The sequence below is a fragment of the Megascapheus bottae genome, chromosome 2 (genome assembly GCF_031878675.1).
Source record: "Megascapheus bottae isolate mThoBot1 chromosome 2, mThoBot2.hap1, whole genome shotgun sequence".
NCBI lineage: Eukaryota > Metazoa > Chordata > Mammalia > Rodentia > Geomyidae > Megascapheus > Megascapheus bottae.
In genome coordinates this window covers 35,567,031-35,583,523 of record NC_143510.1, presented here as the reverse complement: position 1 = coordinate 35,583,523, position 16,493 = coordinate 35,567,031, and the positions used below count along the sequence as shown (strand labels likewise).

At 40.3% G+C, this 16,493-nt stretch overlaps 1 protein-coding gene across 1 annotated transcript; it reads left to right on the top strand.

Annotated features, from left to right (window-relative positions):
- Nucleotides 1–623: 623 nt before the first annotated feature.
- On the top strand, nucleotides 624–12,549 carry Lmod3 (leiomodin 3). The gene is made up of 3 exons (XM_090355420.1): nucleotides 624–917; nucleotides 4,170–5,543; nucleotides 12,473–12,549. The coding sequence occupies exons 1-3, from the start codon at nucleotides 624–626 to the stop codon at nucleotides 12,497–12,499; spliced, it is 1,695 nt and encodes a 564-aa protein (XP_090211546.1). The 3' UTR covers nucleotides 12,500–12,549.
- The last annotated feature ends 3,944 nt before the right edge of the window (nucleotides 12,550–16,493 follow it).

The window sequence follows — 16,493 nt, the reverse complement described above, 5'->3', positions numbered from 1 at the left end:
ATGAATTACCTAGCCCGTCTCTGTCTTTCTGTAAGTGAGCAAGTGAACCCCGAGCAGTCTGATTTCCACCTCCAGGTGAATTTTTCACTTGGAAAGAACTGAAGTTTTGCTGGCTGGATTTCGCTTCTGACGGATGTTAAGTTGTGTTCACCATTGACGAGGAACAGAAGTGAGTTTCAGAGCATTGGGGGTGGAGGGGAAGAACTCAGGCTGCAAGAAGGTTGTGTGGCAACATGGGGGTGTTTAGTGAGAGAATGAGTTTTCTTCCTGGGAGCTCAGTTTATTCACAAGCAGACACAAGCAGCTGCACTGAAATGTCAACGAGTATGTGCACAGCTGACTCAAGTTGCCAAAAAGAGAGCAGCGTAGTAATTCCATAAACTGACCCTGGTCAGCCAAGCCCTGCTTAATATAGATACGGCTGAAGCTTAGCTGTAGTCTCTCCTAGCTGCGCAGTGAGCACATTAAGTTTAATAGTGGTGGGGAAAAAATCTCAAGGGTGGATTGACCTGAGCTCCCTGTCAACTGAAGGATCTTGAGGTTTCCTCTTCTTAAAAAGAAAAAGAAAAAGAAAATCAGCTTCCATTATTTCTTCTTTACTGATAATAGAACAAATCAGAACCATGTCAGAGCACGGCAGGAATTCCCATGCAGAAGATACCCTCGGTGAGGAGATCGATGAGGATGAGATATTGGCCAACTTGTCCCCGGAAGAGCTGAAGGAACTGCAGTCAGAAATGGAAGTCATGGCCCCTGACCCCCATCTGCCCGTGAGCATGATTCAGAAAGATCAGACCCATAAGCCACCTACAGGAAATTTCGACCACAAATCCCTCATTGACTATATGTACTGGCAAAAGGCATCGAGACGAATGCTGGAAGATGAGCGCGTCCCAGCCACTTTTGTGCAGTCTGAGGTAACTGGGGTTCTGTGTGTGACAGAGAAATGGCTGCCTGGGCACTGAGCTGTCTGGAGTCTGTATGGCCATGGTGATTTCTTTGCACGACTGCAATGTTTTGTTTTAGACTATAACAATACTTAATCGTGTTCCACACTGGACCTTTCTAAAAGTCACTATGTCCTATGAGGGGAAACCTGGTCCTTCTTGCAGAGGCACCTAGGTAAACACTGCCAGGCTTGTTGTGTGAGGTCCACACCAGCACAGTTAGTGATTAAATTCACCACCCAGGATCATTTGCCCCTAAACTCTTTTTCTTTTCTTCTTGGCACATAAGGCACCTTTGAAACTCATGCAAGCTAATGAGTTAATGAAAGATGGGCTTCTTCTCAGCAGGCATGTATGTTTTTGCTAGTTCACATACAATATTAAAGATTGCGTGCGCTCGCGCGTGCGCACACACACACACACACAGCCTGTATACCAAGCCAACTAAGTGAAAATGTGTCATATTGTCACCATGCACTGAGTATTTAGAAACTACTAGATATTAAGGTATTATAAAGACAACTTTATTTTTTCTTGAAATTGTGTTAACCTAACAACCAGAATGGTCTTTTGGCACTACAGATTTATTGTGTATCATCACAATTGTTTTAATGCTTCACTTAAAAACAACTGAGAAAGTAGATGAAGTCCCACCTTCCAGGTAAAAAAATCTCTTTTCCTTACACCTGCTGTTTGTGACAATGTATGTTGTTCCTTTACTATCAGGTGAGGTTTCATGATGAGGTGACTTTAAACATGAACTAAAAAAAAAATGAGTTATTGGCTTGAGTGGGTTAGATCTTGATATACTCAGTCTAGACCTTTTACAAATAATGTTAATGGATACACAGTTAATTCAATAGAAACACTGAGTTTAGAAGGGAAAAAATGTATATTTTTTAAAGTTGTTTCTTCTGGTGTAAACAGCTTGACAGCTGGCTCCTCCTGCTGGTAAAGATGATAAGTACAATGGGAACGTTTAGTGTAAGTTACAGTGCCAATTCCAATCTCTCCTGAGCAGTAAGGTTAAGCTGTTGGTCCACACATCCTTATTTGACTCACAGACTGCTTACACTATCTTTCAAATATGTACCTATGAGGTACATATACTGCATGGAGAAAGGGTAATAAGTTTATTAAGCATTGACTAAAGCTGGTATTTTTCTCTTCTAGCCGAAGTAGTGATTTCTAAATTTCTGCTTGATCCCATTCTATTTTATGGCTGCATGTTTCTTTTTAGTTATTTGATCCTTCAAGAGAAATAAAGAGTCCAGTGCTGGTGGCTTACACTTGTAATACTAGCTACTCAGGAGGCGGAGATCTGAGGGTCACAGTTCAAGACAGCCCAAGCAGGAAAGTCCAGATGATTCTTATCTTCAGAAAACAACTCAAAAAGTTGGCAGTAGAGATGTGGCTGAAGTGGTAAAGTGCTAACCTTGAGAATAAAAGCTTAGGGACACATTCAGGACCACAGTTTAAGCCCCAGGAGTGGCATAAAAACATGTAAAACATAGTCTAAACTATTTCATTTCTTACATCTGTTGACTTCTCAGGAAAACTTTGGCATAAATGTTCTACAGGATTAACAGACATTTTAGTGATGTAAATTTTTGTATTTTTATTTTTTTGCCAGTCCTGGGGCTTGAACTCAGGGCCTATATACTATCCTTGGGCCTTCTCAAGGCTAGAGCTCTACCACTTGAGCCACAGCATTACTTCCAGTTTTTTAAATGTATGTGGTACCAAGGAATTGAACCTGGATTTTTGTGCATGCTAGGCAAGCATTCTACCACTAGGCCAAACTCCTGGCCCTAGTCATGTAAATTTTATGTAGAGCAATAGGAAATTAGAGTGTAAGCCAGGGCTGTTGGATGCAGACATGCTTACTAAGCTCTCTATGACAGAAAAGTACCAATATATCGATTTAAAAACTACGACAATTTTAATGCAAGTATTTAAAAAAAAAACTACTTCTAGAATCAAACACCATTTAAAAATACAGATTCTGAAAATAACATAAATTAGATTTTATTTCAATACAGTTACCCTTCTATGTCCCCTTGGATTCAATCAATGGTGGATAGAATTTTAAAAACAATTTTTCATTTTGCATTTTCGGGCACTGGTGCTCATTTCTGTAATCCTAGCTACTCAGGAGGCTGAGATATGAGGATTGTGGTTCAAAGCCTGTCTGGGCATGAGAGTCCACGAGGCTCTCTTATCTCCAATTAACCACCAGAAAGCTGGAAGTGGTTCAATGGGGGTAGAGCACTAGCCTTAAAGCTGAAGAGCACAGGGACAGTGCCCAGGGCCACAGTTCAAGCCCAACCAAAAAAGAAAAATTGCATATGAGTAAAGATTTTTCTTATCATTATTCCCTAAACATTATAACAATGAGTTACATGTGTTTATCTTGTCTATGGCATTATATGTCATATACAGATGATTTGAAGTAACTGTCCATGGGAGAATGTGTAAGTTATATGAAAATACTATACAATTTCAAGAAGGATTTGAAACACTCAGGAATTAGGATATCCACAGGAATTCTGGAGCCAATCCCCCAGGGACACCAAAGGACATTTATTCATGGAATGAAATAAACACAGTCATAATATGTGTGTGCACACCTATAGACATTTTATTTTTGTTTTGGGTCATATTTGTTTATAATAAGTTTATTAAAAAAAAAAAACTCAAGGGCCAGAAGTTTGGCCTAGTGGTAGAGTGCTTGCCTAGCATGCACGAAGACCTGGGTTCAATTCCTTGGTACCAAATACATAGAAAAAATCCAGAAGTGGTGCTGAGGCTCAAGTGGTAGAGCTCTAGCCTTGAGAAAATCCAAGGACAGTGCTCAGGCCCTGAGCTCAAGCCCAGGACTGGCAAAAATAAATAAATAAATAAATAAATAAATAAATAAATAAATTCTTAAAAAAAAAAAACTCAAAAGACATTAGCTTGCTCTCATAGCTGTTTTGCTCAAAGATGGTACTCTACCGCTTGAGCCATACTTCCACTTCAAGCTTTTTTGCTGCTTAACTAGTGGTTCTGATTTGTCTACCTGGGCTGGCTTTGAACCAAAATTCTCAGATCTCAGCCTCTAAGTAGATAGGATTATACTTGTGAACCACAAAGCTCCCATCACTTAACCCTCATATGATATTGCTATGCTTTGTGTTTTTCACTGTTATATATTATAACTCTTATAAATCTATCTTTTAGGAAAATACTCAAGAACATCATGAAGACAGAGACAGAGGTGTCAAAAGGGTGCCCCAGTTTTTAAAAGATAAGCTGAATAATGAAATAGTTGCACATAAAAGAGAATCAAAACACAGCAACAGTGTACGAAAAACAGATGATGAGGAGGAGGAGGATGAAGAAGAAGATGATGATGATGATGGAGAAGATGATGAAGATGATGGTGAAGGCAGTGATGGAAAATCCAATAGGGAGAAAGGAAATGAAGCACAGAAACAAACTCGCAATGGTGAGAGCAATAGCCAAAGAGTCACTCCGAAAGCATTTGAAGACCAGAAAGTCAGGTCTGAGGCCCAAGAAACAAGTGGGAAAAAAATAGCAAAGCTAGATCCTAAGAAGCTAGCTCTAGATACTAGTTTTCTTAAGATAAGTGCAAGGCCTTCTGGAAATCAAACAGACCTGGATGGGAGCTTGAGGCGAGTGAGACAGAATGACCCGGACATGAAGGAACTCAACCTAAACAACATCGAAAACATCCCTAGAGACATGTTACTGGACTTCGTGAATGCCATGAAGAAGAACAAACACATCAAAACGTTCAGTTTAGCAAACGTGGGTGCGGATGAGAGCGTGGCCTTCGCAGTGGCTAACATGTTGAGAGAGAACAGAAGCATCACCACCCTCAACATCGAGTCTAACTTCATCACCGGCAAGGGCATTGTAGCCATCTTGAGATGCCTCCAGTTCAACGAGACGCTCACTGAACTTCGTTTTCACAACCAGAGGCACATGCTGGGCCACCATGCAGAAATGGAAATCGCCAGGCTCTTGAAGGCCAACAATACTCTCTTGAAGATGGGCTACCATTTTGAGCTTCCAGGGCCCCGAATGGTGGTGACTAATCTGCTCACACGAAATCAGGATAAACAGAGGCAGAAAAGACATGAAGAACAAAAGCAACAGCAACTCAAAGAGCAGAGGAAGTTAATAGCCATGTTGGAAAATGGTCTGGGGCTGCCCCCCGGGATGTGGGAAATGTTAGGTGGGCCCATGCCAGATCCCAGAATGCAAGAGTTCTTCCAGGCTCCTCCTGGACGGTCTCCCAATCCCCAAGCAATGCCTTTTGGACAAAGAAATGAAATGATGAAAACACCATCTCAGACTCCAAAGTACCAGACAGACCCTGACTCCTTCCGGGTGGTGAAACTGAAGAGAATTCAGCGCAAGTCTCGCATGCCAGAAGCCAGAGAACAGCCTGAGAAAACCAACCTCAAAGATGTGATCAAAACACTCAAACCAGTGCCCAGAAACAGGCCACCTCCACTGGTAGAAATCACTCCCAGAGACCAGCTCCTAAACGACATTCGTCATAGCAATGTCGCCTATCTGAAACCCGTAAGTAGAAAGAGGGAGAAAAGATGAACCATGCCAGACAGAAACAATCAAATCCCTGTCTGTTAGTCCCTCTTCATTTCAACACCAGGAGGTAATAAGTTGGGTGCTGTAGTCATCCTAACTACTCAGATGGCTGAAATCTGAGGGTTATAGTTTAAAGCTAGCCTGGGCAGATGACTGCAAGAGACTTTTAAGTCTAAACTTTTATATCTTACAGGAAAAAGGCCCTAAGTAGAAGTATGAATTCCAGGCCTAGCACCTGCACACACATAATAAAGGAGATACTGATTATGACTACCTGGGAAAAGCTAGGGAACATTGCCTGTAGGTCTAAATTACTGGGGTTTTCTAAGGAAATTAACTCTGGGCTGCTTCTGTGATTACAATACCAGCAGTTGCTGAGTGATGGTGGCTCACACCTATAATCCTAGCTGCTTAGGAAGCTGAGATGTAAGCATCACAGTTTGAAGTCAGCCCATGAGACTCTTACCTCCAATAAATTACTCAGAGGTAACTGGAAGTGGTGCTGTGACTCAAGTGGTAGAGTGCTAGCCTTGAGCACCAAAGCTCAGATGACAGCTTCCAGGCCCTGAATTCAAGCCCCAGCTCTGGCAATAATGATGATGATGATGATGATTCCAGCAGTTAACATTCATGGAACACAGAACACTTATAAAGTCAGAGCCATTATATGAATCGTCTTCATTCTATAATGTAGGGATAATTATTCTCCCCTATTCTGTATAAGGGAGACAATCTTTGAGACTTTAATAAGATGGTCAAGAGATATGACTGAAAAAACCTAGAACCATGGCCGGGAATTTGGCCTAGTGGTTAAAGTGCTTGCCTAGCATGCACGAAGACCTGGGTTCGATTCCTTGGTACCACATATATAGAAAAACCCGGAAGTGGTGCTGAGGCTCAAGTGGTAGAATTCTAGCCTTGAGAAAGTCCAAGGACAGTGCTCAGGCCCTGAGCTCAAGCCCAGGACTGGCAAAAAAAAAAAAAAAAAAAACCAACCTAGAACCACAGTTAAACCCCAGTTCTGCGTTCAGGATCAGTCCACTCTTCTGAACTTTACTTGTAGTATATTTGTATTCACAATACCATCCCACTGAAAACTTCTAACCTCTGAGATCAGAGATGCAATGTTATCACAGAATTCCTGCTTAAAACAGGAGTGGTAGCCCATACTGGTAAACCAAGCTACTCAGGATGCAGAGACCAGTAGGATCAAAATGTGAAGCAAGCCTAGGTGAAAAAAAAAGAAGATGACTTGGGAGTCCCTCCATCTCTACCAATGTGGGGGCAGAGAGGGGGAGCTGGAGAAGCATGCCTATCATTCTGGCTACATGGGAGGTATAAATAGGAGGATAACAGTCCAAGTGAGACCCTATTCAGGGAATTACTGAATTAAAAACTTGGGAATGTAGTTCATGTGGTTTAGTGCCTGCATGTCAAGGCTAAAGCCCTGAATTCAAACCCTAGAACCACCAAAAAATAAACAAAATGCTCAGGATAGGATGGTTCTTTTATAGTAATGAAAGATAGTCGACCCATAATCACACACACTTTTTTTTTATTGTCACAAAGTATAAACTTAATTCTCACTTGTTGACCTCAGTAAATATAATCTCACCCCAGGTCCTTCCTGTCACCACCCAAGGAAGGAGAAAGTCTGCTTTGTATTTTTACTTAACAAATGTCTAAGAATAAGGAGAAAGAAAATAAACTTTTTTTCTTTTTTCTTTTTCTTTTCTTTTCTTTTTTTTTTTTTTTACCAGTCCTGGGCTTGAGCTCAGGGCTTGAGCACTGTCCTTGGACTTTCTCAAGGCTAGAGCTCTACCACTTGAGCCTCAGCACCACTTCCGGCTTTTTTCTATGTATGTGGTACCAAGGAATGCTTGCTAAGCAAGCACTCTACCACTAGGCCAAAATCCTGGTCCATTTTTTGGGGGTGGGTTGTGGGGGGGAAACAGTATTGAGTGAAAAGGACTCTTTCCTAATTAATACAAGTAGATATAATGAAATAAGTATTAAAGCAGATGAGGAACCTCAGTATTTGTGAAATACTGAGAGCTCAGATCCCTGAGCTCTCTTGGTTCAAGGATAATGCCCTACCACTTTAACCCACAGCTCCATAATCAGTTTCCTTGGAGGTAATGGGAGGTAAGAGTCTCATAAACATTAATGACCAGGCTGGCTTTGAACTGTGACCCTTAGATCTCAGCCTCCTGAATAGCTAGAATTATAGGCATGAGCCACCAGTGCCCGGCTTGAATGCATACGCATTTCAGTTATCACATTCACTATGCATCCTTGCATCTTAAGTTGCAGGAATCAAATTTTTGGTGGTCATGCTTATGGTATTTTTGGAGTCTGAGGATGTTGGTCTATAGGCTGCTTGATTGCTACTTAACCATATTATTTTTAAAGATTGCATAATTTAGCCAAGAGATGACATCAGCATAGTCAGTACATTATCTTATCATAGAAAAGTCAGATTGTTTGTCAAAAAGAGTAAATAAGTTTTCCTGCAAGCTTGTATTTCTCGGTTACTTATTCACATGCATACATAAGCATGCAAATGTAAAGGTATGACTATGTGAAATATCTCTAAGTATACCATCTAAGAAGGCTTTTAGCTGTAATTTAGAGGTGCCAGATGGGTCCTGGGAAGGTGCCTGGCAAGAAGCATTAGGGGTGGAGTGAGGTCAGGCCCTAGGACTCCTTTGCCTGCCCTTGGGCAAAACATCAAGACAGGGTGCACCTGCTCCTGTCTGGGCAGCCTGACCTCCACCAGGGTGAATTAAGGTATTCTGAGGAGCCCTGTTGCATCACTTCTTTCATAAACAGTCATTGGCAAAAGAATATCCAAGCTGCCTTGGTGGCTATGCAATGAGAAAATGACTGTCTGAAGAGAAGGATACAAGTCTATAAAAAACAACAATCCACATTAAAGGTAACCTGAGAATTCCAAATAGAAGAGGGAGTGACCATTGGAACCAACTCTCTGATTTCAGAGGAAATGGTCCAGTGGCCAAATCTGCTTTCCTGAGTCTATTCTTTCTTATTCCTCCGCTTATTCATTTGTGAGGAAAGACAGGGATACCTCTGAGAGCAAGATAGTTATAGTTTCAATCTCCTGGAGCTTGCAAGATGGATGTTGTGCTTTTAAAATGGTGATATAGACCTGCTTTTATTCAATACCACTTGAATTACCAGAGTCTCAGTCAGCTGCTTTTTTTTTTTTTTGTCATTTGGCAACTCTAAGAATCAACTTTAGGGCTCTGGCAAGTTGGCTTCTTTTGTATATTGGATTCCCTGCCCTGCGCTAGGAAGTAGCCTCTGCAATCTTTCTCCTCACCCTATTCCTGCCTGGCTTCACTCATTTACATGTTCAGCTTTTGTGGAATGCCTTGCTTCAAAAAAATTTTTTTGCAGTACTAGGGCTTGAACTCAGGGCTTGAGCACTGTCCTTTATCAAGGCTAGCACTCTACCACTTGAGCCACAGTACCACTTCTGATCTTTTTCTATGTATGAGGTACTGAGGAATCAAACCTGGGTCTTGGTGCATGTTAGGCAAGCACTCTACCACTAGGCCAAACTCCCAGCCAACTTTACCTATATTTTCAATGTCATCTAAAAGGGTGAATTTATTAGGTAATCCCTAAGTCATTTCCCTTTGAGTTAATCACTTTCCATCACTTGTATGTTTCTCCCTCCCTAGAAAAGGTACAATTGTATATCTTTCATCTCATGAAATTGTGTGGTTAACCCATCTGCCACCCCAGAGAATTATTTGTACTTTGCACTGAGATAAAAATCCTATTTGTATTGTTTAATTCCCCAGAACCAACAGCATTTATATCAAACCCAGGCTTCTATGCCAAACAAAGTGACATTTTAACATTCACTGCAATTCACTGTGTACTCATTTACATCCTGACTGCTCTAGGCCAATGGGCTAATGACATTTATAAGCTTCTCCTTAGAAAGGCCTTAGCATAATAATAGCTTTTAACCTTAGGTCACTAAAAAAAAAACCCCACAAATGTACTAGTTGTTCACCAGGATTGCAGAATTTATGGTTTCATAGTCTCAAATAATCATCTTTGGCCATTTCTTTCTTCTTTGCTTTATGTACATGGGTCTTCCTTCTTCTGATGTTCTCTGGATTGTCTTCTGTTGTGATTTTTCTTTCCCATTTTCTCCTTTTATGTCAATAACACATAATCTAGAACAATCCCCAAACATCCCTTTCCCTTTGATATCTTCAACCAATCTGTTTTCAAACCAAGTTTTTCTGTTTTAGACCTGGTTGTTATTTCTGGTCCCCAATTTTCTTTTAACATGTCCATTCTTTCATGTACTCAAGCCTGAAACCCTAGCATTACCCTTGATTCTTTTTTTATTTTTTTAACTTGATTCCTTTTTGTGACTCAAAAAGGGGTGGAGACAGTGGAAACAACAGGAGTCAGGAGAATCTACAGAAACCAAATGTAAATCCCAATTTCTGAAATGCTAGATGCTTGCAAAAGGAGATTCCACAGCAATGTAACAGTGCAAACCATGTCAAACTATGTCAAAAGCCCCATTGCCCACACAAAAAAAGAAATATTTGTTATTACTGATGAATTAAAGAGTTAGATTTTAGAAGTGGGAATCATGACATTAACTTTATTATTTTGCTCCCAGATATTAATCCATGCTCCTTTAGTGACTCATTCTTCTTCAGCCTAGTTATCATCTAAGCTGCCTGCTTGTCTTGGTTTACCACACAGGGTTAATGTCACACATTGCTTCTTATATATTATTCAGAAATTCCTTAATGTGCATAGATCTAAATGCAAACATCCATGAAAACAAATAGCACACTGTTTTAGCTATTTGTTGCGCCTTTAAAGTGATTTGAAATTCCTGTGCTAGTTTCTGCTTATTGTTCTTAGTTATCAGTGTTTTGCAGGAGTGAGCCTGACCAGGCTATGGTCACACCTCTTTCTCAAAGGTTGGTGAAAGGAACAGAGAGGATCAGAAACATATTAAGGACTGTTTGGCTTAAGGGGACATCCGAAGTCCCTTCTGAAGAGCAGGATGTGATTCAAAAGGCACGGATGGAGACTGGTGACATAGAGAGCCAGCGCAGATGGGCTGCATGGTTCATCACACTGGCAAGTGCACATGGGTTCCTGTGCCCGTGGGTATATGTAGTTGTTGCTAAAGAAACTCTAAGTATCCTCCTAGCTTCTTGTGGATGGCACACATTTGCTGGGTGAGTCACCCCTTAAGGTAACACCACTTGGAATCCTTTAGGGAATCCTTATCTTTAAACCATTCCTGTTAAACAAAAGCAGGAAGGGGATTTGCAGGTTGGCCTTACCCCATGCTTTTGCAATTTTTTGGCCCTTATCCCATTCACCAAATACTATTTTTTTTTTTGACAATCCCGAGGCTTGATCTCAGGGGTTGAGCACTGACTTTCCTTGGGCTTTCTCAAGGCTAGAACTCAACCACTTGAGCCACAGAAGCTCTTCCCTCTTTTTCTATGTAAGTGGTACTGAGGAATCAAACTTGGGTCTTCATGCATGCTAGAGGCAAGCACTCTTATCACTAGGCCAAGCTCTTAGCCCTGCAAATACTATTTTATTTTAAAATTTGAGCACCATACTAGGAATATGCTTAAAAGAGGAAAGACCTGATTGTAAAGAAACATATTCTTTTATTCTCACTCTGTGTGTATATGTGTGGATATGCGTGCGTGCGTGCGTGTGTGTATGTGCGTGTGTGTGTGTGTGTGTGTGTGTGTATTTCCTCTAGGCAGTGTGTAACAATAGGTACTAGAATCAGGCAGTGCTGGTTCAAATCCTGCTCTATCACTCCCTAGCAGTGTGACTTTAGGGAAATTACTGTCTTCTCTGAGTTATTTCTTTTCTTCCCAAGTGTGTTGGTTACCTTCCCCTTACTGTGTGAACAACTTTAAGAAGGAATTCTTTCTTTCCATTCACGGTTTGAAATCTCCAAGTATGCAACAGGGAGAATAAAGCAGGGCAGAGGACGCTCACCCATGGTAGCCAGGAAGCAGAGAGAATTCCTGCCTGTGCTGGTGAATGGTTAGATTTCTCTTTCCCCCTTTTATTCCATTTGGCTCCCCAGTCCAGCTTCAAGATGGGCCATTCTCCCTTAAAGTTTTCTGTGGTAACGCCTCACAGACACCCACCAAGGTGTCCCTTGACTGGCCTTCTAGGGAGCCCTCAATCCAATCACGTTGACTGTCAAGGTGAACCATTCATTGCTTCTTGAGTACGCATATGGATTACTCGCCTTCCGTGTGAAGGTAATGTTTACTCTTGTGAACTGGCTACTGGTACTGACATTCCCCAGCTGAGAAAATGGATGCTCAGCATCTGAGTCCTTGACTCCATGGGAGTACCTGCCATTTTGATTTTATGATGTGTTTTACCATGTTCTCAAAGACCTAGGGACAGTTCCTGAAATTTGTAAGATGCCCAATAATTGTGGCTAAAGGGTTTGTTTTGTTTTGCTGGTTTTGTTTTGCTTGAACTGGTCCTGATTTTTTTTAATTTCCTAGCCTTTTTTTTAATGTCTAGCGTTCTACTGCTTGAGCTATAGCTCCACTTCTGGCTGCTTGGGGGGATTAACTAGAGAAGCCTCTCATGGACTTTCCTGCCTGGACTGGCTTCAAACTGTGATCCTCAGATCTTAGCCTCCTCAGCAGCGAGGATTACAGGTGTGAGCTACAAGCAACCCAGCAACATTGTTGTTAATGATAACAACTTTGGAGGGCTCTCTGGACAGAGTTTCTAATCCGTTCTGCATCCATTAAAGCAAGTTAACGTAATTTTTCCTATGGAGCTCTTAAATTTTCCAAGATTAATTTTTCCTATTTCTTCAAATGTTCAAATCACAGGTGCAACTGCCAAAAGAACTGGAGTAGATGGCAGCAGGATCATCTAGAAGAACGAGAAGTCAAGCAAGGACTCTGTGGTGAGGGCTTGGAGGCAATTTCAGCAGCAGTACTTCTGGACGCAGGTGGTAGACCTGCAAGCAGTCATATCTGAGAAGGGTATTTGTGAAAGATGGACCCTGACAAATACATGAGAAAGAGGAAGGAGATAAAATGTTAGTTTTCATGGGCAACATTTTTTTCTATTGCTGTTAGCTTGAGTGAGGGGTGACATTTAGAGTTATGCTTCCAGAAGAAGTTAAACACTTTGTTTTTGTTTTTTTAACATTTACCTTACAATTGCTTTCTTCTGGTAAATGACAATAAATATGGCAGTCATGCTAATTATTGATTATATTCTTTCTCTCTCTCTCTCTCTCTCTCTCTCTCTCTCTCTCTCTCTCTCTCTCTCTCTCTCTCTCTCTTTTCTCCTTTCATCTCCTCTGTTACAATTCTCCACACAGTATTTTAAAGGGAATAAATCATGTTTTAGCCTATGGGCATGTGAAATGTGAACTGAGATCCTAGGCCTTGCAAGCTTTTCAGATGAATTCTTCTTTGAAAAATGAGTAGAGATTTTACTTCTAACATTGCCTGGTTATCTTCTTTGGTGGCTTCTTGGGGATTTGGGGGTACTGTTAGGATTAGGGGCATCTGTGAAGAACAAAGTACTTAAGGCAAAGGACATGGAAAAACCAAAGTGTCAACAGAATATATAAAGAAAAAAATTAAATAATACACCTATGAATTTCTGGCAGTGTTTCCATATCTGAGGACAATGGAAAATAGAAGAATAAACAGTAATAGTTATTAAAGGTTTTGTTATATTATAGATATATGCACGTGCATGTGCACATGCATAATTATTGAGTTTATAAATCCATGAATTTCATATGATTTCCTTGATCTCAAAAACCCTTTATAGGCTGAGAATTTGGCCTAGTGGTAGAGTGCTTGCCTAGCATGCATGAAGACCTGGATTTAATTCCTTGGTCCCATATACATAGAAAAAGCCAGAAATGGTACTGTAGCTCAAGTGGTAGAGCTCTAGCCTTAAGAAAACCCAAGGCCAGTGCTTAGGTCCTGAGTTGAAGACCCAGGACTGGCAAAAACAAAACAAAACAAAAAAAACCCTCTCTCTACAGGAAGCTTGTCTACAGGATTAAACTCCGAATCTCCACCTTCAGGGCACTGTATTGTCTAGTATGAATTGCCAGTGTATGAATCTAGTCTCAGCTCTCACAAGTCCTGTTTACCCTCAATGACCTATTGTTCTGCGCACTTCATGCCCCTACTCTCAACCCTTCACACCTCTAACTGCTCTGCATTTATAAAGGTTTTATCTAGTCTCCCAACCCTTTCTACAGTTCCCACCCACCCTCTTTCCTCCTTCTAAGGTCCCAGAGCCCTTAGTTATGCATGGCAGTCACTAGGCACATAGTACTTGAGATTTCACGATACAACTTCAAAAATGTTCATCACTTTTTAAAGCAATGTTAACCTAGGAATTAGTATATCGTATTATAGTACTTTCTCCTTTACCTGAGTGAATAAAAGATGTCGGCCTGCTTTCTCTTTTTAGCGACTCTTAGTGATAACGCAGGCAAAGCAGGCTGGGAGAAATTGACTCTAAGGAACGCAAACTTAAAACACTGCATTGTGTACAGGAATAAGATTTGGGAAAGAAAGACTCTGTTCCTGTTTCTCTAGGATAATTCATGTAAGAGTAGACAAAATAGTTACGTTTTTTCAATCAGGCCAGTAATTTTCCAATAGCTGTTATTTTTGTATTCCTCCCCTCCTCTCTCTCATTCTCTTTCTCTTGCTCTCTCACTCTTGCCAGTCTTGGGTCTTGAAGCTCAGGTGCTATTCCTGAGCTGCTTTTGCTCAAGGTTAGTGATATACTACTTGAGCCACAGCACCACTTCTGGCTTTTTCTATGTATGTGGTACCAAGGAATCAAACCCAGGGCTTTTTGCATGCTAGGCAATCATTCTATCATTAGGCCATGTTCAAGAGTCTCATGGACTTTTCTGTTTGAGGTGGCTTTGAACTGATACTCAGCTCTCAGCCTTCTGAGTATCTAGGATAACAAGCAAGAGCCACCAGCACCTGGCTTGTTTACTTCTTCTTTATTATTTCTAGAAAAGATTCTAGCACAGAAATGGGATTATTAGTTGAGATCGGGCTACAAGAAATCAACCTTTCAAACTCTTTAGCCTTTCCTACATTGAAGAGGCTGTACTCTCAAAGGGCATTGCACTGTGTATATTAGTTGATATTCTGGAAAGTTCTGTGCATTTGCCTGGCTGGGTATAGCATTCATTATTAAGTGAGGAATTTCACAATATGCTAATAGTCTTGAAAGAGGATCCTAAACTGAAAGAAAAAAGGATCCGCTTTCACAGGTTGTTATCATAGGTTAGAGGGGTCTGTGACGCACAGGGTCCTTTCTATCTGCCACACCCACAAGAAAAACCTTAGTGGAAGATTTTAACCTATTTTTTAAATACACCATCAAAATACAACTTACATGTCACTGTTGTTCGATTATCTTCTTAGAATTGGCCACTAGTCATTAGAAATGATAATCTTTTTAAAATTCAACCTGTCACTTTTTTCTGACATTTGGTCAGAATATCATATATATAGAAGAAAGAAGAGGCTAAAATGTGTATACATTTTTTTCTCCTGCTTTCAACATTTTAATAAAGAATACTTAAGAATAAAGAATACTTTATTATAGAATACTTAAAACACAAGCCAGGTGTGTTTGCTGACCAGTATGTCTTCAGCATTTAGGGTAGTCACTAAGTTTCTCAGATATTTCTATAGATGTACAGCAAATAAACTCTTGCCCACAATACCTTTGATGATTACCAAGACTATCTCAAGTAAAACCTTTTAATCCTGTGTCTTTGCCTGCTTAATAAATTTTATTCTCCATATTTATTCTCCATTTTCTGGTCCATGTACAAAGCCATAGTGTTATCACTGTGCTAAAGAGGAAAGCTGCAGTGGGCTGAGAAATTAAAATGTACAAAAAATAGGGACTAACGTATCCTTTTGCTTTTCTTCTAGGTAATACAATTTCTTCAGTAATTACTACCTTGATTTGTCTTCATTATTTCACATAAGAAAAAAAAATCTAAATGCTTCTACTTCACCCAGGTGGCAAACAAACATATTTAATATACTTCTAAACACAAAAGGGATAAAAGTAATGAAATAAAATCACACTATTAATGTCTGTCTGAAAGTATGTAATTCTAACAATTGCTATAAAATTTTTTGACCTGTAGAAGACAATGGTCCTTTCCTCCCCTTTTTTTGGCCAGTCCTGGGGCTTGAACTCAGGGCCTGAGCATTTTCCTTGGGCTTTCTCAAGGATAGAGCTCTACCACTTGAGCCACAGCACCCCTTCTGGCTTTTTCTGTGTATGTGGTACTAAGGAATCAAACCCAGGTTTTTGTGCATGCTAGGTAAGTACTCTTACCATTAGTCAAACTCCCAGAGTACACCCATTTTCTTTCTAAATGTGCCAACAAAGAAACATTATCTTAGACAATTTTTTGCTTCATTATAGCAACAAAAAATTATAAGATGAACTGAATTTTTATTTTATTTATTTATTTTGTTTCTTAACAGGTCAAGAATAATGCAGGTCACATAGCTATAACCTTTAAGAAAGAGGACATTAATGCTGCGACAAACCTGCTGGTGAACGCATATTACTAGCATTTCAAAAATTTACAAAAATTTAACAAAATACCTTCCTAGACAGCTATCTTCATATATGTAAACAAAGTATAAACAACTGGCATATTTATTTCTTCAAACAGGCAGTAAAGTGAGAGAGATCTTGTCTTTGATTTTAAAAGAACAAGAGAATCTACACTAATTTTTAATCCCACACATTAAACAGTCTTGGGGAGTTTTGGAAGGGAATGCAGGAGAGGATTAGAAATAGGCCAACACATGACAT